The sequence below is a fragment of the Aedes aegypti genome, chromosome 2 (assembly GCF_002204515.2).
Source record: "Aedes aegypti strain LVP_AGWG chromosome 2, AaegL5.0 Primary Assembly, whole genome shotgun sequence".
NCBI classification, from domain to species: Eukaryota; Metazoa; Arthropoda; class Insecta; order Diptera; family Culicidae; genus Aedes; species Aedes aegypti.
Window position 1 is genome coordinate 290,977,384 of NC_035108.1, and position 27,792 is coordinate 291,005,175.

Here is a 27,792-nt window from a genome sequence, read left to right on the forward strand (position 1 = left end):
GATATTCCTCCAAGAATGCCATCAAAAGTTCCTCCAGGGATTCGATCAGGAGTTCCTATAGGAATTCTATCAGGAGTACCTTTAGGGCTTCCATTATAGTTTTTCTGGGGATTTCATCAGGAGTTCCTCCAGGGACTCCATCAAGATTTTTTTTAGAGATTCCAAGAAGGAAAAGTTCCTCCATGTAGATATTATATCGGGAGTTCCACGAGGTATTCCATCAGGCTTCCTTCTAGGATTCCATCAGGAATTCCTCCAGCGATTTCATTAGGAGTTCCTCCGGGGATTTCATCAGGAGTTCCTGAAATGTTTCCATTAGGAGTTCCTCCAAGAATATCTTTAGCAATTCCTCCAAGGATTCTATCACGAATTTCTCTAGTAATTCTATCAGTAGTACCTTTGAAATTTCCATAAGAATTCTTTTGAGGATTGCATCAGGAGTTCCTCCAGGGATTCCATCCGAAGTTCATCTAGGGATTTCATTAGGAGTTCCTCAAATGATCCCACCACGAGTTCCTTCAAGAATTTCTTTAGGAATTCTTTCAAGGATTCCATCAGGAGTTTCTCCAGGGATTCCATCATTATTTTTTCAAACATTTCAACAGGAGTTCCTATAGAGATTCCATCAGCAGTTTCTCTAGAGATTATATCAGGAGTTTCTTCAAAGATTCCACCTAGAACTCCTCCAGGGATTACATCAGAAGTTCTTCTAGGGATAACATCAGGAGTTCTTCTGGGGATTATATCAGGAGTTGTTGAATTCCATGAAGAGTTCCTTCCGGAATTTCATTAGCATTTTATCTGGAATTCCTTCTGCGACTCCATCAAAAGTTGATGTAGGGATTCCCCTGAGACTTTCAACAGGAGTTCTTGTTGGGATTTCATCAGAAGTTCCCAAAAGAATCCATCTAGAGCTGCTTCAGAGATTCACCTGGAATTCCTTCAGGGGTTCTTTCAAAAGTTCCTTTAGAGATTCCATCAAGAGTTCCTTCGGAGATTTCATCTGGAATTCTACTAGAGATTATATTAGGGGTTTCTCATGCAATACCATCAGGATTTCTTCTTGGGATTTTATAAGGAGTGTCACCAGGCATATTTTCAGAAATCACTCCAGGGATTTCATCAGGAGTTCCAATAGGAATCCCGTCAGGAGTTCCTTCAAAGATTCCATAAGAAGTTCCTCTAGGGATTACATCAGAAGATCTTCTAGGAATTACTAGGAATTCATCAGGAATTTTTCTAAGGATTTTATCAGCAGTTCCTCCAGGGTTTCCATTAGGAGTTTCTTCAGAGATTCTACTTGAAGTTTCTACAGGAATTCTACTAAGATTTTCTGTAATGATTCCATCTGGAATTCCTCCAGGGATTACATCACAAATTCTCCCAAGGATTCCATCAGAAGTTTCTCTAGGGATTTCATCGGGAGTTCTTCAATAGATTTTATTGGGAGTTTCTGCCGAGATTTCATGAGAAGTTCTTTCAAGGATTACATCAGAAAAACTTTTAAGATTTAATTATAAAATCCTCCTGGGATTCTATCAAAGGTTCTGTCAGGGATTCTATCAGGAATTCTTCTAATGATTCCTTCAGGAATACCTCTAGGGTTATCTTAGGTTCAATCAGGCTATTTATTACAGATTTTTCCCGGAATAATTTAAGGGATTCTACCCGAATTCTCTTCCAGGGGTTTCTCTAGGGAATTCTTCAATAGATTAATCCATGAACTTTTCAAGGACTACCTTGACTACCCCGGAGTTTCTAAAGGGATTTCTCCCGTAATTAATCAAGGGATGCCTCCTGGAATTCCTCGTGAAAATAATCCCTTAAAAAATCCTCCACGAATATCTTTAGGTATTCTTGAGGGTTATCAGAAATGTCTACAATGATTTTATCATCTAGTGTTCCACCTGGGATCATCCAGTGTTCCAGGAGTTCCACCTGGTATTCAAAACAGAAATTCCTTCAGGGAAGGAATCCCACCAGAGGTTCCTCCGTGGATTCTGCAAAGATGAACTCCAAATGATCCCATAACGCATTTCCTATGTTATTTGACCACAATTTCCTATAAAGATTTCACCAGTAATTCCTTCAGAGATTGCACCAGTATTTGTTATTATTTCATGTAAGAAATTCCTTCTTATATCCCAAGTAAGAAGTTTCGATGAATTATTTTGCAGGAATCCTTGGTGGAATCCTTAGATAAATTCTGGGTAGTATCATTGTAAGAGTTCCTGGAGTAAATCGCTACATGTATTTCTGTAGGAATGTTTGAAGGAATTTCTAGAAAAAAAATAGTGAAGGATTTTCTGGAGGAATTACTAGGAAAATCACTTGAAGAATCACTAGAAGATATTTGATAGGAGCAATTCCTGGTGGAATTTTTGATAGAATTCCTGTATTAATTTCTTAGAAGGGATTTCTTGAGCAATCGCTTTAACAAATTCTAGAGGAGATCCTGGTGGAATCGCTGAAATTTTTTTTTTTTGATAGAATCTGTTTAGAAATTCCTAAAGTTTTGCTGGAGGAATTCTTAAATAAATCTGTGAAGGATTTTACTGTGGAATGCTCGAAGAAAGCATTGGATGAATCACTGAAGAAGTCCCTCGGGAAGTTTTTGTATAAATCTCTGGAAGAATCTCTAGAAAAATTACTTGAAAGAATCGCTAAAGAAATTCTTGGTGGAATTCCTGAAGCAACTCCCTGAGGAATTTAAGGAGGAATCCTTAAAGAAAACCATGAAAAAAGTCCTGGTCAAATCCATGGGGGAATTTCAGGTAATGAATTTCTTGAGGAATCCCTTGAAAAGTATCTGAAAGAATTCGTAATGTGATTCCTGGGTAACACGTGATGCAATCCTTGAAACTAACTTCTAGAAGATTTCCTGAACGAATCTTTGAAGAAATTGATAGTGAATCTTCGAGCTGTTCAGTGGAATACCTATAAGCAAAAGAAAAACCAAATTTAGTACTATAGCATTTAATTCCATTGGACTTTGTATCCTTTGACAGATATGCGTATTTCGACCTAAAATGTAAGGCTTCCTTCAGTTTCGTGTACTCAAAAGTATTCAAACTCTAGTGGAATTAAATGGTATAGTACTAAACTGCCCATAACTGCATATTTGTAACATTCGACAAAAGTAGGCATTGAGTAAATTGAATACCAAGTGTGCATTTTATGGCAGTGTGGGAGGAAACTAAAATATCAAAAAATTACCAGGATCTCAAAAGTTATTATTTGAGGCTGATATTTTGTACAACTCATATCGCAAACTAGATGAATAGTCAGAAAATAATTCTGATAGAAATTCCATTGTTATTACATTACGAGGCTCATTTATAATCTCAATATGACTGTTATGCGGTTATAATTACCAATGTGACAAAACAACTTGGTATTTTTTTCGAATTTTCTAGAACAATCTCATAGATTTCAGTTAGTAGATCGAAAGTATTTATCATTTGATGACTCTCCATGGTATTAACTCCAATTTGACAAAAATGTCGAATGTGACTGTTATGCAGTTATGGGCAGTAAAATCGGTTTTTCATTTCATTTAAGTAAATTCCAAGAATTATGTAAAAAAAACTTTAGTGTAATCCGCATTGAAAATGATTTATGTTAACATGTCTCCACAAAACTTAAAAAAACTTTTTTAATATACTAAACAATAGAAACTAAGGAATGTTTTGTGAATCAAATATTATAATTAAATGAAAAATAAACGCAAATATATTGAGCACGCAATGTAATTGGAATGATCTACAAATACTTTACGTTAAAATTAATAATTTTTTTTTTTTTGGTTTTATATATGTTGTGAATTGAATGGCATGCTGTCAGATACACACACTTTCTGTACACACAGTGTGGGTAATGAATTTGATTTTTTTTTGGGAAATTTGTACTTATTTGCATCGTGTGGTACTTACATTAAAATACCGCTTGTAAAATAGGATCCAACACGGTTCAAATGAAAAGGGCGTAGATTGGAGCGTTTGAAGAACCTTGAACTTAAAAAGCCCACCATGCTAAAAATACATTAATTGAATAATCAAAATTTAAACAATTTGTTTGCAAAGAGAGCATCTTCCCCAATTTCGGTACATGCGATCCATCATCTTTTGTTCGGATCGGGTTCGTTTGCGTTTCTAATGGATACATAAGATGAAAAATTTCCCGTACAATCCATCAACATTGCTACCGGTCGTTGATGCTTGAGCACAGACAAACTTGAGGGTGGTAAATACACTCAGGGAAAATGATATAACCACATTCATCACTTTGGGTTTGTGTGCGAAACCCCAAGTAGGCAAACAATGGGAATGTGATGGGAGTGCGCCAAAATGAGCGGAAGTGTTTCTTCGGGCGTTCATATTAGCTGTACGGGAATGTTTCATCTTCACCAAGGGATATGAATTACTGTAATAACTTTTCCACTAATGGTGGAATGCGATTGTAATGATCCAGGTAACCAAAACGTGACTTATTATATCATTACGCGCTACACAAATGAAAACTTCGTTAGTATTTTTCAACGACCTAGTCTGCCAGAAGAAAGTCGATAAATACCAGACGGCAACTAATCAAAAACACACAAAGCCATTAGAGCGGTACGCCAACCGAAACGATAAATCTTCAGAGCGAGTCTCCTCCATCCTAATCAAACAGTAATTTGAGTAATATTTTGTCCATTTCATTTTTTTACTGCTCGTTTGTATGGAAAATGCTTATCGATTCTTGGACATCCCTGCCATTGTTTTTTCTTCAACAGGAAAAAAAACGCACACAATCATTGCGCTGCTGACAAAGTTCATCTTATATGTTTCTGCAGTCAATTGACACGTCGAATAACGATGCTGGAAGTTGACTCTCCTCGTCACCCTGTCGTATCGTCTTTTCATCCCAAGCATCCATCTTACGATGTAGGTACAAAACAGAACAAATGGGAAGAAATCAAACTGCAACTACAACTGTCGATCTTAATTTCCTCAAGTGCTTCTTCCGTATCCCTTCTTTCCTTGTTTTTCCCCATTTTCTCGTTCCATTCCGTGATGTTTGTATCACATAACATAACCACCCTCATAACCACAAAGAAGCTAAAAGCTAGTCAGCTGGAAAGCTTCGATATGTGCAAAGTTTTTCCTGCTTATTGCCGTCATCATCCATGAAATTGGAGTGTGCAGGGTTGAACGGTGCAAGGTGGATCAGTAGTTTTTTTTTGTTGATATCATTCCAAGCATTACATTCATTTCCACCTAGATATAGGTGTTCTGTGTTAGTAGACAACACTATCATCCTAATTTGGTAAAACAAATTTAAGATTTTATTAACTTACCGTTTACAACATAATACATTTCCTACAACTGCCGTAGCAGTTCAGATTTTTTACAGGTGAGTTGATTCCAACTGCTTACAAGAGAAAAAAAAACACGTTTTCAATTTACTTTTAAATGACAAATTTTGCTATGATTGTATGTTTTGCTATTGATGAGATATTCAATGTCATATATTAATAACATAATATAATATTATAATTGACGGATTTCACGCCAACTCGACAGAAGGATTCGGAATTCAATGAAACTTTCTGGGTGTGAAGACTATCTGAAACTAAGATACTTTACATACTTTGTTTTTTTTCAAAATCGATCTAGACTAACATGTGGAAAGAGTCAAAGTTTTTTTTTATTAACCCGTATATCTCGAAAACGGTAAGACCTACAAAGAAGAGTTGTATGGGGGACTGTCATGAAATTTCCTGAAGTTTTAGAAAAAAAACATTGAAAAAAAACATTGAAAAATTAAAAACATTTCAACACAGTCTAACATTTAATATAATTAATCCTAAATTAAAATTGTGCGCGTTTTCAAATTGCATAGCAAGTTTTTGAGCTTTTTCGCAATTAGTTAGTAATAATTTATATTCCTCTTTCAATGCCAATATTGGCTCCTGAGGTTTTTTTTTTTCAAAATTTAAGATAATTTCCAAAAGGCTTAGAGCCAGGGTCCAATTGAGAAATTTTATTTTCAAAATTTTTGGTTCCTAATTGTGAAAAACGTTTCTTGATTTCTTTTTGCAAATCGTGCCATATAATTTTCATAGCAGGATCGCGAGTGCGTTGAAATTGCCTCCTCCAAAAAGGCCAGATCAATTACTGGTCGATCTCGCATAACAGAACCATCTGATGTACGTACGTCTGCACGGCGTGGTATACCATCTCTTACTGGATATGCCCTCATTATACGACCTCTGAGCCACCGATTCCTCACTCCCTCATCCGTTATCACCAACAAGTCACCTTCTTGGACATGACGAACATCATGGAACCATTTATTTCGCCGCGTTAGGGTCGATTGGTCGGAATGGTCCTCCGGAAATCTAGGGGGTTGGTGTCAGGCCCTGCAAGCCAACCGTAAAAATACACGAGCACAGGAACGTCAACGAGAGAATACGGACCGGAACAATCGGCAAAGACCACAGCGACGAAAATGGACTAGCGATTGGAAACTTGGCACTTGGAACTGCAAATCTCTCAACTTCATCGGAAGCACACGCATACTCTCCGATGTACTCACTCCGGAAGCACTGATGATGACAAGGACACATTTTACGCGCAGCTCGAACGCGAGTACGACCGCTGCACAAGCCACGACGTCAAGATCATCATAGGAGACTTAAACGTTCAGGTTGGCCAGGAGGAGGAGTTCAGACCGACGATTGGAAAGTTCAGCGCCCACCGGCTGACGAACGAGAACGGCCTACGATTGATAGATTTTGCCGCCTCCAAGAATATGGCCATTCGCAGCACCTACTTCCAGCACAGCCTCCCGTATCGATACACCTGGAGATCACCACTCCAGATGGAATCACAAATCGACCACGTTTTGATCGATGGACGGCACTTCTCCGATTTACCGACGTCAGAATTTATCGTGGCGCTAACATTGACTCCGACCACTACCTGGTGATGGTGAAACTGCGCCAAAAACTATCCGTCATTAACAATGTACGGTATCGACGCCCGCCTCGGTATAACCTAGCGCGACTGGCCCAACCGAACGTCGCTGCCGCATACGCGCAGCATCTCGAGGTAGCGTTGCCGGAAGAGGGCGAGCTTGACGAAGCCCCTCTTGAGGACTGCTGGAGCAACATAAAAGCAGCCATCAACAACGCAGCCGAGAGCATCGTCGGGTACGTGGAAAGGAGGACATGTGACGATTGGTTCGACGAAGAATGCAGGCAGGTTTTGGAGGAGAAGGATGCAGCGCGGGCTGCAATGCTGCAGCAAGAAACGCGACAAAACGTGGAGCGATATAAAAGAAAACGAAAGCAGCAAACCCGCCTATTCCGGGACAAAAAAACGCCGCCTGGAAGAAGCGGAATGTGAAGAAATAGAACAGCTGCATCGTTCACAAGAAACGCGAAAGTTCTACGAGAAGCCTAACGCATCCCGAAAAGGCTTCGTGCCGCGAGCCAAAATGTGTAGGGATAAGGACGGAAGCATCTTGACGGACGGACGTGAGGTGATCGAAAGGTGGAAGCAGCACTACGATGAACACCTGAATGGCACGGAGAACACAGGCGCCGAGGGTCACGACAGCGGAGGAAGTCAGCACGGCGGATGAAGAAAACCAACCTGCCCCCACATTGAGGGAAGTTAAGGATGCCATCAACCAGCTCAAGAATAACAAGGCCGCTGGTAAGGATGGTATTGGAGCTGAACTCATCAAAATGGGCCCGGAGAAGTTGGCAGCCTGTCTGCACCGGCTGATTGTCAGAATCTGGGAAACGGAACAGCTGCCGGAGGAGTGGAAGCAAGGGGTCATATGCCCCATCTACAAGAAGGGCGACAAACTGGAATGTGAAAACTATCGTGCGATCACTATCCTGAATGCCGCCTACAAAGTGCTATCCCAGATTATCTTCCGTCGTCTATCACCAATAACAAATGAGTTTGTGGGTAGTTATCAAGCTGGTTTCATCGACGGCCGCTCGACAACGGACCAAATCTTCACTGTACGGCAAATCCTCCAGAAATGCCGTGAATACCAAGTCCCAATGCTTCACTTGTTCATCGATTTCAAAGCGGCTTATGATAGCATCGACCACGAAGAGCTATGTAAAATCATGGACGAGTACAGCTTTCCCGGGAAGCTCACAAGACTAATAAGAGCAATGATGGACGGTGTGCAGAATTGCGTGAAGATTTCGGGTGAACATTCCAGTTCGTTCGAATCCCGCCGGGGACTTCGACAGGGTGATGGACTTTCGTGCCTGCTGTTCAACATCGCGCTAGAAGGTGTCATGCGGAGAGCCGGGTTCAATAACCGAGGTACGATTTTCACAAGATCCAGCCAATTTGTTTGCTTCGCGGATGATATGGATATTGTCGGCAGAACATTTGGAACGATGGCAGACCTATACACCCGTCTGAAACGTGAAGCGACAAAAGTCGGCCTGGTGGTGAATGCGTCAAAAACAAAGTACATGCTGATAGGCGGAACCGAGCGCGACAGAGCCCGCCAGGGAAGCAGTGTTACGATAGACGGGGATACTTTTGAGGTGGTTGATGAGTTCGTCTACCTCGGATCCTTGTTAACGGCTGATAACAACGTTAGTCGTGAAATACGGAGACGCATCATCAGTGGAAGTCGCGCCTACTATGGGCTCCAGAAGAAGCTGCGGTCGAGAAAGATTCACCCTCGCACCAAATGTACCATGTACAAAACGCTTATAAGACCGGTGGTCCTCTATGGACATGAAGCATGGACCATGCTGGAAGAGGACCTGCAAGTACTTGGAGTGTTTGAACGAAGGGTGCTTAGGACGATCTTTGGCGGAGTACAGGAAAACGGTGTGTGGCGGCGGAGAATGAACCACGAGCTCGCTAGGCGCTACGGCGAACCCAGTATCCAGAAGGATGCGTAAGCCGGAAGGGTGCGCTGGGCAGGGCATGTTGCAAGACTACCGGACAACAATCCTGCAAAGATGGTGTTCGCGTCGAATCCAGTTGGCACAAGAAGGCGAGGAGCACAGCGAGCGAGGTGGCTTGATCAGGTGCAACAAGATCTGGAGAACGTGGGCCAAAATCGAAGTTGGAGAGACACAGCCATGGACCGAGTAAATTGGCGTAACATCGTTAACGAGGTTTTATCAAACACCAACTAAATAAATAAATAGGGTCGGTTGATACTCCTTCAACCAGCGTCGCCAGAAATTGTCTAGCGTGTACTGTATCGGAGCAAAGGCGGATAACTGGATAATATCAAAATGATAACAACTTTAATTATAACTGTTATCAATTTGATATTCTGTTATCAATGATAACCGAATGATAACAAAATTGGTTATCACTGCATGCGTGACAGACATTATTAATAACTGGTTGATATCAAAATATGTTATCACACATTATTCCCATAACGTTTTTACAAAGTTTGTGTTTAGAAACAAAGTTCGTAAAATTATTTGAAGCATAAGTGTAATCCAAAACACTCATTTCTCATTTTTTTTCCATGATTTAGTACCATAAAATTCCAAAAATGTGATGTTGTAAATTTAGTTATCAACTTGAACTCAGTGATAACATTATTAACTATTACTTTGTTATTCGACAAACAAATTTGCCTTCTCATTTTTGTTATGTTGGCTGTTAATTCAGCCAAGATGATAACAAAATCAGTTATCAAATAATGATAACCAGGTATCAAGATTTGTTATCATTTTGCTATTCAACTTTGCTCGTTTCACTCCACTTGAATTCAGCATAAGGAAGTGATTCGGTGTAAGTGACTCGTGATCGTCGCTTTCAACCGGCACGGAAGTCAAGTAACGCGAGTTTATCATGTGCTCGGCTTCAGCAAGAAACGTTGCCAAGGACTCTTCATCGAGTTTCCTTTCGAAAGGTAATATTCCCATCGTGACTTTGACCGAGCGTACCATCCACTCCCAGCAGCCTCCCATGTGTGGAGCGGCAGGAGGGTTGAATTTCCATTGTGTCTGATGATCCGTAAATGCACTTCTGAGCTGAACGTTGATGCGCTTTATTTCTGCTTTTAATTGTTGGCTGGCACCGACGAAGTTGGTTCCACGGTCCGAGTAGAACTCAGCTGGGCCTCTTCTACGCGCTATGAATCTCCGTATCGCCTTCTTACACGAGTTGGTTGACAAAATAAGGCTCTCCTAAATCTACGCGACTTTTTACGGCGACAGCGATATCGTTGTTGTGCCGCTGCAAGAACTCTTCTATGGAACAATCTTGACTGACACGACGCGAATCGCTGCGTAATCGCGTCGCTGTGGCTTAGACGCGCTCATCAAACAGTGCATGCAGCGAAGTACCAGCGAAATCGCGGCGATTGTCTGTCGCTGTCGCCGTAAAAAGTCGGTTAGATCTGGGGAAGCCTTTATTTGTCATTTCAAAATGAATCGCCCGAGTCATCAAACTTGTTAACAGGGCGACCCATCTTTTCACCGTAGATCGCTCGACTTTAACGAAATACGGCCCAAAGTAATCAATTCCGGTGTACGTAAACGATCCCTTGAATGGTGTCAGCCGCACTTGTGGCAGCGCACAGAGGAGCACCTAGAAAAAATTCGTTACCATAATTTAGATTTTGAAAAAATGAGATTTTTGACCCCGCTATATTTTTTAAACATAGCTAATAGTATGCGCATGTTGTGGTTATATTGAAAAGACATCGAATAACCTTGAAAAAATGTTAAAAGAGTTCAGATAAGCAGGTTTTTTAATGGTGTTCTCATTTTTTATATTATACAATCTGAATTGTTGTTTCCATATGAACTTTCTTTCCAAAATAAACATATATTTTGTACTGAACTTTTTGTTTATGAATATAAGAAGAGCCTCTGCATAAAATTTTCCAATAAATATTTTTTATTTGTTTATTTTGAAGACAATTTTGCCCAACAAAGTTTTAGTCATTTTTCGTAAACTTCAGTATTAAAAAAGTTACCTTATACGGCAATATACGGCAAAGTTTCAACCACTGTGTGAAATTTACATATATTATCTATCAGTTACAGCATAAAACTCTTCCGCATATTTCCGCACTTGAAATTTGAAGCCTTTTGAAAATATCAGTTTTTATCATTTTTTTCTAATATTTTTAGCCCGCTTTTCAATAACCTTCTATATCTTATCATTTAAGGTCCATGTTCTTAATACGTTTGTTCAATGTGATGTCCAGGAAAATTATAATTTAAACATTTTTCTTTTATTTGCATAACTGACTTAAGTAAAATTGTAAATTTTATAAATAACGTTATCACAGTTTTTACACATGACATCGCCAAATCAGATTTTGCAAGTTTTTAAAATAAACAGAAATGCTTTGTAAGAGACACAATGGTGCCATGGTTTAAACCTCCTTGTCTTTTGAACTTCTTCTTCTTTGTTTTCTTCTTCTTGAAATTACGTCCCTACTGGGGTAGAGCTTTCTTCTCAGCTTAGTGTTCAATGAGTACTTCCACAGTTATTAACTGAGAACCATTGTCGCATTCGTATATCGTTTGGCAGGTATGAAAAGATTCTGGACCAACCGTGAATCGAACTCAAATATGGCTTTGCTATAAAGCCACGCACTATAACCACTCGGCTAAGGAAGATCTGTAAAACTACAGTACCGGACAGAATAAAGTACGCATTGGCCGTTTTTCCATACAAAATGATCAAGTTTGGAGTCTTATATCTCGGTTTCTAGTTGTCCGATTGACCTGAAATTTTCACCGCAGCTTGAAAGTAACCTCAAATTTGCTAGGCTAGAAATTCATAGTTTTTCATTGACGAACTTTTAAGTTATCGCAAATCTCAAATTTCGAAAAAAATGACAAAATTTTGAAGTAAAAATAATTTTTAAATGAAAATATTTAGAGCAATATGTCCTTCTGCAAAAATGTACAATTTGATAAAACACACAAGTTTGCAGAACATCATTTTTCGGTAAAACTGATTGTTTTCAAAATATTTTCAAAATTAAATTTTGCAATTTTTTGCAAATTGAGAGATTTTTAATAATTTAAAAGATTGTATTTCAAATGCAGTGATATTGTAATTGAGTAAAATCTATGTTATATCTAGGCTGTGGTGAAAATTTCAGATCAATCGGACCACTAAAAGCTGAGATTCAGATCTCCAAACTTGACCATTTTGTATGGAAAAACGGCCAATGCGAAAACAAGTACGACCGTAAACCTCACTGACTCATGTACAGAAATTTTCTAACAAATGTGGTTTTAGTGCTAAAAATAATCTCTAAAATAAAAACTGCGGGGATTCCATTTCGGGATGAAATTCATCACTTGTCAATGCGATTATTGTGAGTTTTTGAAAATACTCTTCGTACTGAACTCCGGCTCCCTTAAAACGAATATGCTCTTCAAATTTGAAAAAGAAAACTATATTTCTGGAAATAATGAAAAAAATCAAGAATTTCGCGGAAAACTTGAGGCGTATTTAAAAAAGAGTTTCCTGATGTCTAAAAGATACTGAATTATTTCAACAAAATGAGCTCGTTGGTACGAGTTTTGTTGGTGAATTCTGGTTTGGAGATGTAATTTAGGTATCCTAACAAACTTTCAGGATGACCCATAACGCGGGTAGATCACCTTTTCGTGGTGCGTTATGGGGTAAAGATCTACCAGTGAACCCTAGTCCTGACTGCTTCAAACGAAGAGAACAGGATATTTAGTAATCAAAGGAACATGTTTTAGTCCTTATTACAATTGTAAACCTTGTTGAAAGTGACAAGTCTCAGTTTACCCGGTTGCCGAGAATAATCTTGAGACAAGGAAAAAAATGAGTCGAATACAACAATTTGTTTTCTAATCTTTTATTTATTTAGTTTTCTAGTTTGAAGAAGTAAGGACTAGGATTCTGATGCATGGACAATATCGGTGCAATTTCTTGGCTTAATCAAGGTATCCGATTTTGACTGATAAAGGGGCGCACCTGTGGAGAGTGTACCCACCACATTCTTCAGAGGGTATAAATAGCGGAACCTTTCAATTAGAATCCTTTCCTGTGATCAAGTAAGGAATTACAACTGTAAGAAAACCGAATACTTTATCACTTCTCAATAGTGATAAGGTAACACGACATGCACTAAACAAAGGACGCGGGATATACTACAATAGATCAAATCTCGGTCGCAGTGGTTTATGTTCCGAACAGAAAAAAAAAAACTTTCAGGATGTTTTAGAATGTTTGTTAATATCGTACCGCACATGATTCGTGAATTTTACATTATTTTCATAAAAATAAACATTTATCAACGCAAAAAAAATCTTCACAACATTCGATCCAACAATAGTAAACAACGATCGTTCACGCCATTGTTTGAAAAAAAATCGACTGTATTATACGCATAAAAGTCCATTTCATCGAGAATTATGGTCCCAAATTTCTGAAATGACGGGTATCTAAAGGATTCTCAATGGAATTGAAAGTTGTGTGTGAAAATTGGATGAATTTTCGCATAATTATGAAGGAATTCTTATGAAAATTCGTCTATTTTTTCATGAAAAATTTCATTTTGTTGATGCGATTCACATTTACAAAATTATCAAAAATGAACTCAAAAACTGTTTGTCTTCAACGGCATTTTTTTCGATACGAATACTAACTGATGTGTGGATTATTGTCCATAAACGGTTCGAAATTAACCCTAACTAAGTTACAACAGTTTCTTAGTCCATATTAAAGTATGAGCAGATCATTTAGGGGAAAAAATTATTTTGGCCATGATTTAGCCAAAATACTCTTGTGTGCAGCGGTGCCATTTTCGGTGGAACAGGTACAGCTTTGTAGAGTAAAGTGGGGCAAAAGTTCGAGCGGGGGTAAGAGTTTCTTTTTAAGATTTCTAGCTCAATTCAAAACAAATCTTATAAATGTCATGGTGGTTCAATTGCTATTCAAGTAAGAGACTTTCACTCCAAATATCATAAAAATCGATTGAGATTTGGAAAAGTTATGGCGATTTGTTGTTTTTCGACGTGAATATTGTAATTTTTGGTCCAACTTTCGTTGCATGGAACCAATTGAAGATAAAATCTTTTTCAATATTTTATGTAAGGGCGTTTCTAGGCCTATCATAAAGTTGCCTTGAGGTGTATTAGATTTTGCATAAATGCTTGAAAACAGTTTTTGGCCCATAGTGGGGCAAAAGTTCGAATCAGCGGGGCAAAAGTTCGACCCATGTATAAAATCACGGAGAAATTTGCAAATTGCCTAAAATCCACATATTATCTTCAAATTTAGTTAAATTTGTCTGATCGTGTGAAAATTGTCACCAAAATTTTACATTTCCACTTAGTTTTGCGAAAAACTGCTATTTTTGCGTATATTATAATTAACTCGATTTTGGGCAATTTTTTGATGAAAATTTAGTGTGTATTTTTCGTCAAACTTAAGTTTACGGCTGGTGTGAGGAATGCCTGTCATAAAAGGATCGATATTTTGTGTTTTAGCCAGCGAACTTCTGCCCCACACTTGATTCGAACTCTTGCCCCACCGGTGGGGCAAAAGTTCGAATAAGACAATCAATTTTAAAACTGTTATAACTAAAAATGAGTAAATATTTTGACATAAGTTTGTTCAGCAAAATTAAAGCCAATATGTTGAAGGTTCACTGTATGGTATTTGTTTTGTTTCAACTGCTATTGTTTTCCTGGAAAATTTGATTATACCACTAAGGTCGAACTTTTGCCCCACCTTACTCTACACTTGGCACCACATACATCGCTTTTTCGCCGCGCGGACTTGAACTCTCACACTTTCCACGTGGAATCTTTGGCGAACTTCGTTCACCACGGTTTCGTTGTTTTTTTTTTTAACTTATTTTTTTTGGAAGGCACTCCGTGCTCGTGGTCACTACTGTGCCGGAATCAGTTGATCTGTAGCTTCTTAACCGATACAGATCTATTTTTAACTTATCTATATTTACATCTACACTCTCTCCTACTCTTTTTACTCTCACACCGAGCAGGTAGGAGAGAGCTCTGCTGTTAGTGAGGCTAGCTGCCTGCGAAGAGGGTCAGTTTGTCTCAGTCACCATCTGATACTGACGGAGGATGGATGTGCTCCCCAAAGCACGGTCCTCCGTGAGGCGTCTTCTGGTGGCTGGACGGGTTTTTTGTGGAGGGGCTGGGAATCGAACCCATGACCTTCCGCTTATGAAGCGAAAGCGTAACCTCAAGGCTACAGACCCCCCCCTTATCACGGTTTCGTTGTTAGCATGGCGAAATTTGCGATGATACCAGTCCAACAGTAAGGTGGATACAGAATGTTCTTTCGCTGCATGTTCTTTCGCATCGTGGGTTTTGTAATCACTGTCAACTAGTCGACCATCTATACGGACAATTCCGTCCATTACTGGAGTGAATTTCGCAAGAGGGCTTCTTTTCTCCAGCTTCTTAAGATGTTTCTTGTCTGCTTGCAAGTTATACTTTAGGGTGGCCACTTCACCTGGATACGCATCAGACTGTACAAGCCTCCAAAGCGTCCGTTCCGCTTCCTGCAATTCTAGCGTCGTGAGGCCTCCTTCCATTCCAGGCTCCTGTCTGCAGCGCCGTTTCAAGTTTCCCACAAAATGGTGTATATAGGCAACGCTACGCAGCAACCGTTCCCATCTCGAAAGATTCAAGAAATTCACAAGTGGTTTTGATAGAAAATTACTGTATACGTAAGCTGGCCGAAGTTCTTCTTCTGTCTCCTCTGTCCCTGATCGGTAGTCCCTAGACCACACTCGTTGATCATCGTACGAGAACAAAGGTCCTATCATGATTCTGCCGTTGGGTTCGAACGATGGACCTCTTCCCCACTTCGTTGCCTCGTCTGCGACGTTGAGCTTTGTCGGAACCCAACGCCATTCTTCCACCGTCGACAAGCTCAAAATTTCGCTCACGCGGAAAGAGACAAATTGGCGATAATGACGAGGATCAGTCCGGATCCAGGCGAACACTGTACCCGTGTCACTATGAAAGAACGTTTGTTGAATCTCCAAAGAATGATCGTTTATGATTGTCTTCACCAAACGAACTCCTATCACTGCTGCCATCAACTCGAGACGTGGTATAGATAACGGTCTAAGCGGCGCAACTTTGGTTTTCGACGCCCCAAGCAACAACGAACTCTTCCTCTATCTACGGACTCACGTGCATCAACGAATATATGAAATTGTAGTGAGCGAAAGCTTGCAGGCTCGTAGCCTGGGAAATAACATCGAGGAATTCTTACGCTGGTCATCGTGAGCAGAACGGCTAACCACAATTTCCAGCGATTGAAGACATCCAGTGGGACTTTCTGATCCCAATCGATTCCAGTTCTCCAGACATCTTGGATGAGAATCTTCCCATGAATAACAAATGCCGCAACAAGTCCTAGTGGATCGTAATTGCTCATCACTACTCGTAGCATTTCTCACTTCGATGGCACCAATACGTCTTCAATAAGAATCCGAATGTCTGGACGAAAATTCAGAGTAAAAGTGAATACGTCCTCCTCTGGTAGCCATACGATTCCCAATAAGCGTTCAGCTTGGCCTTCTCCGATGAAACTTTTCACGGTCGTTGGACTATTTTCGCCTATTTGCTTCAATACGGTTTTGTCGTTTGATATCCAGTTTCGGATGAAGAAACCACCAGCCGCATGAACCTTAGCCACTTCTAGTGCCAACTCTGTCGCTTCTTGTGCTGTATCTAGACTGTCAAGACAGTCGTAGACATAGTGTTTCTTTTTTATCGCGTTGGCAGCTCTTGGATGCGTAACTTCGTATTCGTCTACGTTTTTGTTTTTCACGACCTGGGATTGCGTTGAGGAACATGTCGCGGCGAAGATTGCAACGTCCATAATCATGGTTTCCATCGCCAGGTCCGGCAAGTCTCTCCACTTGTAGAGTTGTGCGTTGCAGTTTTCCTCCCGAATTAATATTTGGTGGAACATCTCCATGATGTCTGCACATATAGCCACTTGTCTCTCGCGAAATCCAAACATCATTCTCAACAGCGGTGCTAGTATAGATCCGGTCCGCTTAATAATTCAGTGTTCAGCGAAACACCTTTAACTTTGGCTGCTGCATCCCAAATTAGTCTAACCTTTCCTGGTTTCTTTGGATTCAATACCACTCCTTATGTGTATAGCGCTTTATGTGTATAGCCCTTGTCTTGCATTTCAGATATCTGTCGACGAACAGTAGAGTACAGCTCTGGGTCTCTGTTGAGCCGCTTCTCGAGATTGGAAATTGAATTTTATCATTTTTCTAGAGCAACCCCGTTTGAAATCTACCGCTCTCCGTGCGCTTCGTGGTTTCCTCCAAGATTTTCCTGGCCCGTTGATTTTCCACCGTCTCCGTTCTCGGTACCACCGGAATTCCCAGACTTTCCAAAGCAAAGAAATCTTGTACGAAAGACTGCATATCTTTATCCGACTGTCTCGTATCGATGTGCATTTGACGGTGCGGGAGTTGATCGACTACCGTTACTTGTTGAGCGCAGATTTTCTTCTGGATCCTGCAGTCCAATGAATACACAAGTTTTCTGCGTTTTCTTCAAGTCCTAGCGCTTCTGCTGTTGATTTATCTACCATAGTTAAGGAAGACCCATCATCGTTTTTTTTCTTCTTAGCAATGGGGGGATAATCTGCTCAACAGACTCCGGACCAAGGTCCGGGAGTGTGGGGTTGGGGACCATTTACTACATACAAGCAGTAAACAGGACTACATTCCCGACCCACTAAACCATTACCATTGCCGCCAAACCCTTCGTCTCTCCGGGACCAGAAGGCATTGCTTCGGAGAGGGGCTATTGCACATCGCAACCTCCTGGTTAACTGCGTAGCCATGCAGCAACGAACATCGATGACACGCTTAGGGTGGTGCACCCCCCGTAGACGCTGGACCTCCCTTCCCGGAAGCCAAACTGGTTGCTTGAGAGACCCTTACACACTCGGTGTATCTCAACAGTCTGTTGAGGATGATCTTCTCGAGCACCTTCCCCGCCGTGTCGATCAAGCATATTGGTCTATACGCCGACGGGTCATCAGATGGTTTTCCCGCCTTTGGCAATAGTACCAGGCTCTGCCTCTTCCACACATCTGGAAATACTCTTTCGTCCAGGCATATCTGCATAGCAGATCTGAACATCCCGGGAGCCTCCAAGATTGCGACTTCGAGGCCCAGGTTTGGAACTCCGTCCGGACCTGGTGCCTTCCCCATACTGAGGGATTTTGCAATCCCTACAAGTTCCTCATCGGTAACCCTATCCTCATCGCTAGCCGCAATTCCCGGCTGTCCTACGAAAGGAGGCCAAGGGCTAGGGTTGTGGCGCGGAAAGAGCCCCTCAATGATACCCTCCAGCATCACTGGAGATTGCTCTGTAGGAGCCATTGCACCTCTTGTCTTCGCCATAACGATCCTGTAGGCATCGCCCCACGGATTCGCGTTGGCACTCTGACAGAGTCCCTCAAAGCAGGCCTTTTTGCTTGCCTTTATCTCGGACGTCAGCGCGACTTTGGCAGCGGTGAACACCACCCGTCGTTCTTCACGCTCCTCCTCGGTACGTGCTCACTGCATCCGTCTCCTGGCCCGTAGGCAGGCACGGCGCAGGTTCGCAATTGCTTGAGTCCACCAGTACGTCGTTGGTCTCCCATTCCTAGAGTGGACTTTTCTAGGCATAGTCTTATAGCATGCACGCGAAAGCACCGCTACCAGTTCGTCCCCGCTTAGGCCGAGTACGTTACGCACACGGCGGAGCGCCTTTATATGTACTTCGTCATTGAAGTACGATGTCTTCCACCTACGAGGGCTTGGCCTTGACCTAGCCGCTTCCTCTACTCGCTGCCTGCTGTTGTTGTAGTCGATACTGTAGCGAACCGCCAGGTGGTCACTGTGAGTGTAGGCATTGTCTACCCTCCAGTTCGAACTACTCATTAGGCCAGGACTACAAAAAGTAACGTCGATAATCGACTCCGCTCCGTTTCGGCTAAAGGTACTTTCGGTACCAACATTAACCAGATCGACATCTAGCACGGCCAGTGCCTCTAGCAGGATTTGACCTCGCTGGTTCGTGATACGGCTTCCTCATTCCACGGCCCAGGCATTGAAGTCACCTGCTATAACTACTGTCCTTCCCCCTGTAAGCACGGTCGTGATACAGTCCAGCATCTGCGTGATCTGCTCGGTCGACCAACTCGGAGGCGCATAGCAGCTACAGAAGAGGACCCCGTTTACCTTGGCGATCACGAAGCCCTCGTAGGTAGTAGACACCAACTCCTGGGCGGGGTATTTACCCGTCGTCCATATCGCCGCCATTTTTCCGGATCCATCCATGACCCAGTTAGCGTCCGCCACAGGTAGCTGTACTAAGGCCACCTGAGTTGCTGCCGGACCTTTCATTAGCCGAACGGCATCGGTGGGCACCTGTATCTCGCACTGTTGCCGCAGTGCCGTAACGAGCTCTTGTGCGTCAGTGATCTCGTCAAGGTTCATCACCTTCAGAGTCACTGCCTGCGTTAGAGTCCTCACCTCGACACCCTCGCCAAGGACCTCTTCCGCCAAGGTTTTGTAGGCGGCGCCCTTGCGCTCCTTGTCGCGCTTAAGCTCGAGGTTCATTTCACCTTTACGAGTGCGTCTGACACTGCGTACGTCGGCTCCTAGATCTGCGAGCTTCGCGTCACTGCGCATCGCCTTCAGGACTTCCAAGTACTTGGACTCTTCCGTCTTGATGATGATCGCATCACCCTTTTCGCGCTTGGCACCTACCCTCCTACCTTTCTTTGGCCTGGTATCCCTGCGCTCCTGCACTTCATGCTTCTTGTTTCTCTTCTTTCGCTCTACAATTGTCCAGGGGGCGTCCCCCCCCCTGGTCTGCCCTAACCTGTGGTGATTGAGGACCTCTCAATGGTCGCAACCCCCTGTTCCCATCAATCCGTGAGGGGCCAGCCTTTTCGTGCCCACCCTTCTCGGTTTTCCGAGACGCCTGGCTGGGGTACGATTTTCCGGCACTTCTGCCGACTTTCGGGGTTAATATTCGCCTGGCCTTGGGAGCGCCGCCGAGTAGCTCCTCCCCTGACGGCTGCCTCGCACGCTTCTGCGATTGCTTGTTATAAGCATTCGCTTCCGCACTTTTAGGGCTACCCGCAAAAACGAAGGGCTCCGTCTGGGTAGACTTCGGCACCTTCAATTTCACGGGTTCTGCCGCTGCCACAGTCGCCATGGGTTCAGCATGGTTCTGCTTGGCCGTCAACATCGAATTACGAAGTCTGAACAGGGCATGCTTGAGGTCCTTGCTGATGTTAGACTTCGAGGACGCAAAGTCAATGATGGAGTCAAGCTACTGTGCAGCCACTTCCATCGCAGAGAGCCCCTCTCTACTTTTATTGATGGCCCTCATCAACCACGCTCCATCCATAACCTCACCCGATACGTTAGCCGGGGATGAAATATGGTGTCCAGCACTGGCACTACGTGCACTGCTGCCTCCTCCTCAACGGAGACCTAGCTAGCCCACTTCTTGCGAACGGGTTCGCTTCCCTACTACTGCTTTCTATGCTACTACTGTTATCTTGATTTAAGTTTGTGCTCATTTCCGGTCCCACGAGTTGCACGGGAAAAGAGGTCCACCACGCCAGAGCCCTGCATTAACGCGGTAAGGGACAAATTACTGTGAGGGGTGCCCAGGTGCCCCACAGGCTCTGTTAATGACCGAGAATCTTTTTCACCCCCTCGACCAATCATTCCTTGGCACGGTTTTTCGCTTCACACCTTGAATTGGGGTTACCCTGTTTGGTGGACTCTTACCACCGGAACAGGTCATCCGTAGTTCTATTCTAAGCCTGAAACTACACAGCATCATCTGCTACCGTAGAGAGTCACCGGTAGCACACGAAATAGCGTTGATGACGTAAGCGTACGCGTAAGCGTACACATCTTTCGTTTCTCCGGTTGACTTCATTTCCTCTGTCAGCATATCGGTGTGAAGTAGTCGGTGGTGACTGGCTCATTCATCCCTGCTAGTCATTGGTTGGTTGATTAGAGACGTGGTCACACTGACACTACCTGTGGCGGTGGCAACCTTCTCCATGTAGTACTCGAAACTTTTGAGATCAACAGTGGGCAAGCTTTGTTGATAAAGTGCCCAGTTAAACTTGACAGTAGGTGGCAATCTCTCCACAAGCTCCTGCAATAGAATTGGATTGGACAAATGATTCTCCAGCCCGACCGCCCTAAGATGACCGCACAAGTTCTGCACCATCAGACCAAAGGTAATGTCACTAATTACTAATGTGTCCAAGCGAGCCGCTTTTGGGGCAGCACTGCGCTTTTTCGACACCATGTTGTTAACAATTTGTTCAGGTCGGCCGTACAAGGTTTGCAACGTCGAAATTATTTGAGGGACCGACGACGGATGTAGAAGGAGACTGCATCTTTGGCTGTGCCTTTCAAACACCGTTGAAGTCGCAGTAGGTTTTCGGAGTCCGTATACCCGCATGCACTTGTTGAATGCATGTACCGTTTTGTCTCAAATTCCGAACAGACTCATATTCCGAACACTCGATTTTTGTATGGCGATTTAGTTGAAATTTTTCGTTGAAATATGTCACCAAATAACAAGGAAATGGCAGTCAATTGCAATTCAATTTAACCGTCTCCAATATAATTTATACCGCCGGAGTAGTGATGATTCTTTTGTTTGAGACCAGTAGAACAAGCTCAGATAAATTTATTTGCGAAATTATTCATTTGGATACGATTTATTCGTGCTGTTCGGAATTTGAATCAAGGTGTTCGGAATATGAGACACAATTAACACAGTGTTCGGCATTTGAATCAAAATGTTGTTCCATTCTTTTGCGTAAAAACAATACTAAAACTAATTAAATCAACATTATTATCGGTACATCCAACAGCTAACAGTTACACTTTGCGAAGAAATTAAAATTTACACAAATATCAGCTAATTTTTGCCAATCAGATGCATTTGAAGTCACTGTTGGCCTTAAATGTTCGTAATATGAGTCAAAACGGTTATTACAAATGAACATCGCCCATTCGATAGGGTCTCCAGTGAATGAAGGCAGTTCTTTGGAGATCACCTGCCTTGCCGCAACTTGCTGCGACACGACAAGTTTCCAGCAAAACGCGGCAGTCTCCTTTCTTTGCGATTTGGAAGGAAACCTTAACTCCCCTAATGGAGTTCAAGATCTCCTTCCTAAATCCCCCAAATTCGGAACAACTGACCACGATAGGCGGCACTCTTTGCTTCCTCACTTGAATCAAAGAGCCTGTGCTAGAGGCTGCTTCGATTTGGTGATCGGAAAATTTGTGTAGAGCATCGAACTGATTGCTCATTTCGATACACTTATCAACATTTTTAATTCACCCTTGGAAGAAAGTTCGCATTCCGGAGAAACGTCCTTTTTTCCATTATTGCCACGTTTAGTGACAGTTTTAAATCCCACATTTTTGGAAGGAAGTTGTGAATTCAGAGATTCACCAGATCCGTCCCACTCGGGCTCAGATTGGGTACCACTTCTAGTACTGCATTTGGTCCCTCGGTAGTGCAAAAGGTACCCAAGTTTGACAGATCGCAGTACACTTTTCACGGCATTCTAGATTACCTTATGAGCCATAATATTTTGGGAAACTGCAAGGGACATGGAGGTCTTTAATTTGTCTTTGGATTCACCCTTCATTTTGTTTGTAGTTGCAACCATGTTTAGTGAATATACGAAAGAAGACGAGACCTCCTAAGAGGTTTTTTCCCAAGACGGTGTCCAAGAAGGATTACCACCGCTAGATTTCGCCAACGGGTCCACCGAAAAATCGAAAGCACGGGTCCAAACAAGGATCGTAAAGGGATCAATAGTAGAATAAATAGCACTGGAAAGAACAGTTTTCGTAGCACTGAAAAGTACATTGTTTTAGCACTGGAAAGTGTTTCGAATATATATTTTACGTAGTTTGATCTACTTTCTGTATGAATAAACTCTTTGGTGCGAGAAAATTATCTTGACACTACCACGATTGAAAAAACCTCCGGTCGAAAGGACGCTTTCAACCCGAAATGACGACATAACTTTTTCCGCACCTACAACATTCTTCCATTTCACCTGCAATCCACGAAAAGTTTCCGCCGCTTTATCGGTACATGTTGTCCCAACGCTGCCACATTGGATTGTATACGGTAAAGGACGCCGGAGGGCGACCCTCATTTCAGGATGATGCATTTTGCAGCACAGATGGAGTTGAAATACGGATACCCCTAAGGGAAATCCGTTACTAAACTTTTCCAAAAGATCAACATCAACATAAACAAGCTGCTTGGGTCGTATTTGAGCGATACATATTGGTGGGTAAAAAAATTGAACTTTTAACGCGTCATTTGCCAGACGTGGTTCACGGAGTTTAACATCGACCTTGATTGAGTACATTGGCTGGAAAGTTGACAAAGTTGTGGACCGAGTTCCGCAGCAGCAGAAAACAAATCTGAACAGATTGTTCAGAGAAGAGGAGCCACGTGTTACATGGTGGGTGCATGCGATATTTACAATCTGAATAAAGTTTTTCCAATTTCTGATCGTAATAGGCTGTTTTTCATCACGCCAATCTGTCATGAAACGGCCTACTTCCCTGCACTGAAGTATACAGTGCGGGAATAGTCATTACCTAACTGAATTACGCAACGCTTCCTCATTACGCAACTGTTTTGAGTTGCGTAATGAATCATAACACAACAATTTCTCAGAAATTGTAAAATAATGGTGAATGCATTCCGATATAATTTCTGATACCCTCAAGTGGGCTTCTACGAAATTGCAAAAAAAAATCTGTACGTAACTCGTTGCAGAACTCGATTTTTACAGCACTTGTCGTAATTATCCTACTCGGCAAGCCTCGTAGGATAAATTTACGACTCGTGCTGTAAAAATCATCATTCTGCAACTTGTTCCGTAAACTACTATTTTTCTATCGTTGCAATGGGTTTCAAATTGGATCTCTCTCAGTATTGAGTATGAAAATTAAAACACGTGAAGGACGGCTTCCATAAAGCAAGTAACTCGTCAAGATTTCCCTCATATCTCCAAATTGATCTGCATTCGGACGCAGCCAGCGCCGTTATTGTTTGTTATAATAATGAGAGCACCAGTACGTACACATTGAGAAAGCTACTGATCCCAAGTAGTGTCTGTTGGTCCCCTGTGTAGGTAAAGCTAATCTTACAATAACGGAGTGGCAACTGCGAGCTGTCAATCATGTTCGTGCTCATAAATTGGTTCTTTTAATTTATTTAGTCCGTAAAGCAAGATTTTTGTTTGGTGTCTGATAAGCGGTTGTCCATGTCCATATGAATGGGCATAACACATAATTAAATTTACGTACTAAAATACTCCACATAACGATGTGCTAGTGCAATAAGTAATTACTTTAGTATGTTATATTTCATGTAGTAAATTATATAATGATTCCATTGCTCCTTGGATCCAAACTGAACCTGCATGTCTTCAGCATAATTCAATTTTCAAGGCTCAGTCTGTTTTCTTTTCAATATTCAATGTGAGACGTCGATGTAAACGGTAGAAAATATAATTTGTGCCTGAACCTTTTTTCATGCCAGGATGCCTTCGCGGAACAAGCAAGAGCTGGTAGCTCGTATCTTTACTGTTCGCAGCGGATCCGGGTTGTTTTGGGCGCAAAAAGAGCGTCACAAATAAGATAACATCGGTTCACTTAACGAGGGTTGCAAGATTTTGCTGACAGATTAGATTGTTCGGCAATTTATACTAAACGGCAAGAATTTGCTACAATGCACTTCAACAATGATGCGATTAGCTGTGTGAGAGATAGGCTTCAGCTTGCAGCTTATCTCTGAACGTGAAACATCACTTCTTAGAGTGAAATATACGAAAAACGTTGCCAAACAATTCTTCCTAATAGAAACAAAAGTTTGTCAAAAATATTGTCCAACCAACTTCTAATGTAAGCAAAACTGAAGGCAGATGATTCGTTCAACAATCAAATCCTTAGTCATTTAGAGGGAAAAACAAGCTGTAAACCAAATATTTACCATGAGCAAAAACTTTTCCTCAGCTCGAGCGGCAATGATAGGCACACTAAGACTAATGCTTTTTTCCTTGCTCTTCTCTATCCATTTACAGCTGGTTTCGGCAAATCCTAATCAACGCAACTGGCGCGGAATTTTAATCGCATTACTCGTAATCATCATCGTTCTGGCGCTGATTGTGACATCTGTGGTAAGTAAAAAACAAGGAAGCAATTTGTGACATTTTTCTGATTTCATTAGAATAGAAATAGAGGAATTAGGCTATAGCTACCCGGGTAGAGGAGAATAACAAAAAAATGTTGAAATAAGAACAAATTTTGCAATCATATCTAGTTTAACAATTGTTATGTTATTAAAATATGACATAAAATATCACATCAATAGCAAAACATACTATCATAGCAAAATTTGTCATTGGTATGTTATACTTGAAATTCATATAGGGTAAGTGTTCCCTTAGTTGTGGGTGTTCCTATAGTTGCGGTATTGCCGTTTTCACTGATTTATTACATTAACCACAGAACAAACACTGCCAATCGATGTATGGGCTTGTTGATACACGGAATAGTTGAAAAGAGCGTTCAAATTGCTTTAAAACTGATGAAATATCACGAAATTGCTAAAACTTTTTTTACTTGTACCAAAAGTTGCGGTAAAGTGTTCCTATAGTGGAGGATCCCATAAGAAAACAACGGATACCGCAACTATAGGAACACAAATTAAAAATATACAGCAACTAAAGGAACAGTGTACCAATAGTGGAGGTATTATTTTTCACTGACATGCCGTGGATTACTGTGATGAAATAATTTTTCTCATTAAGTCAATGGTTGTTACTTCCCGTTACAACATCAACATTTACATTACTAGCGCTTCTTGAATTCAGGCGGCTAAATGAAGTTCAATCGTGCTTAGTACCTCCACTATTGGTACATCTACCCTAATAACTAATCAATAATAAAATACACTCTTGATCTTGATAAAATTTTCTATTGCAAAAATACTAAAAACATTCAATATCTAAACATCGCTATCATAGTAAAATATGTCATTATTTTGATATTTGAAAACTTTATTTAAATAATTCATGAGAACAAACCAATATCAAATTTTGCCATAGTAGCTCATTTTACTATTTGTATGATATTCATTAAACATTCAAAAAGCAAAAGTTTTTTAGCAGGAAAGCTAAAAGTTATTTTTTTAATTATGCTAAATTTAGATATTAAGGTCAAAGAACTAATATTACCGTTATTTTGATCTACGAGTGAATAGCTTATTTAGTGGGTATTTTGTTATCAATATCAAAATAATAACATATGTATTTTATTATTTAGGGTTGCCTTTGTTTTTGCTATTATTTTGTTATTACAATGGCAAAATATGATTTATTCTTTATGCCATACAAACTCAGTTATTATTTTTGTTATTTTAGCTCTTATTTCAAACAAACAAAGAACAAATTTTGCTATTCAAACATTCTATTTTACGGGTAAATTTTGTTATTCTTTTACTATTTTCCTCTACCCGGGTATAGCTGGGAATAGAAATAAAGGGTGCAATGCCAATAGATAAATTTTAGCAGAAAAATGTTTTGAAAAGAATGAGTTATCAATCCTCTAACTCTTTTGGGTTATTGAATTAGCTTAGAATACATATCAATTTATGAAGCTGAAAATTGCAATTAAATTACAGCTGGATTGTAGTTGAATTGCAGTTGAATATTCAACTAATCGAATAAGCGTAGCGAGGAGGACAAGGGGAATGACCGACAAAAAAAATCTACTAGTTTAGTACAATGGTTATTGTTATTTTTTTTTTTAATTGCGTTATGATAAACGTTTGGATAATTCTTTAAGTCCAACTTAAAATCAGACTTCTGCCAAATATCTTTCCAGAAATCATTTAGTTTGGCGCTGCCAAATGCCACGGAAGGTAATCTTGTGTTTGATTTTCCAAAAATTGCCTTCAGCATTTCCATCTATAAAACAATTGAGTCCTAATTGATTTTTTAATAACTTTTGACGATTACCAAACATTTAGATTTCTGTCAAATTAGCAGAAATCGTACGATGAGTCTGTCAAATCTATTATGGAACTCAAAAGGACCATGCCAAGGACCTCCAATGTAATCGTAGAAAGAAATTCATCCAGGAGCTCTTTAAAGAATTCTTCAACAATATTTATTAGAGACAGCTCCATATAGGAGAACTGGGGGTGCCCATAGGGGGCAAAACGCGCCACCCTCGATTTGGACGAACGATGTGTTTTAGAATGCTTTTTTTCACCCTAGATCATAGAAAATGGATAAAAATGCTTTTCCTAATAAGTTTTCATGTATTTTTCTCAACCAAAATCGATAAAATCGTATAAAAACGTTTTTCGCCGTTTTCATTGCAATTTTGTGCGATTTTCAATGTCATTTTTTAGGTCGATAAACAACCAAATTTCTGAAACTATTGCCAAGTTCCAACTTGTGCACTGTCATAGTTTGTATTACGTGCAAAATATATGTTGAATTTTCCCTCAAAAAGCTTATTAAAGGACCTAAACTTTAATCAACTCTGGGGGCAAAACGCCCACCCCTATTTCATAACACCAAACAGCCGTTTGAATTCAAATTCTACCAAACGTAATGCCACGTTGAAGTTACGCAAAAATTGGAAACTTACAAATGCACATTTTTCGCATCAGCATGTATACTATTATTG

The 27,792-nt window shown here is 41.0% G+C and overlaps 1 protein-coding gene across 2 annotated transcripts in view; it reads left to right on the forward strand.

Annotated features, from left to right (window-relative positions):
• LOC5569176 (prolyl endopeptidase FAP) overlaps window positions 1-27,792 on the forward strand; it is a 576,755-nt gene that overhangs the window by 359,542 nt on the left and 189,421 nt on the right. For both annotated transcript variants that reach the window (XM_021845337.1, XM_021845338.1), the window contains exon 4: window positions 25,176-25,271. In XM_021845337.1, the coding sequence (XP_021701029.1) occupies window positions 25,176-25,271 (96 nt within the window). The remainder of the gene's footprint in view (window positions 1-25,175; window positions 25,272-27,792) is intronic.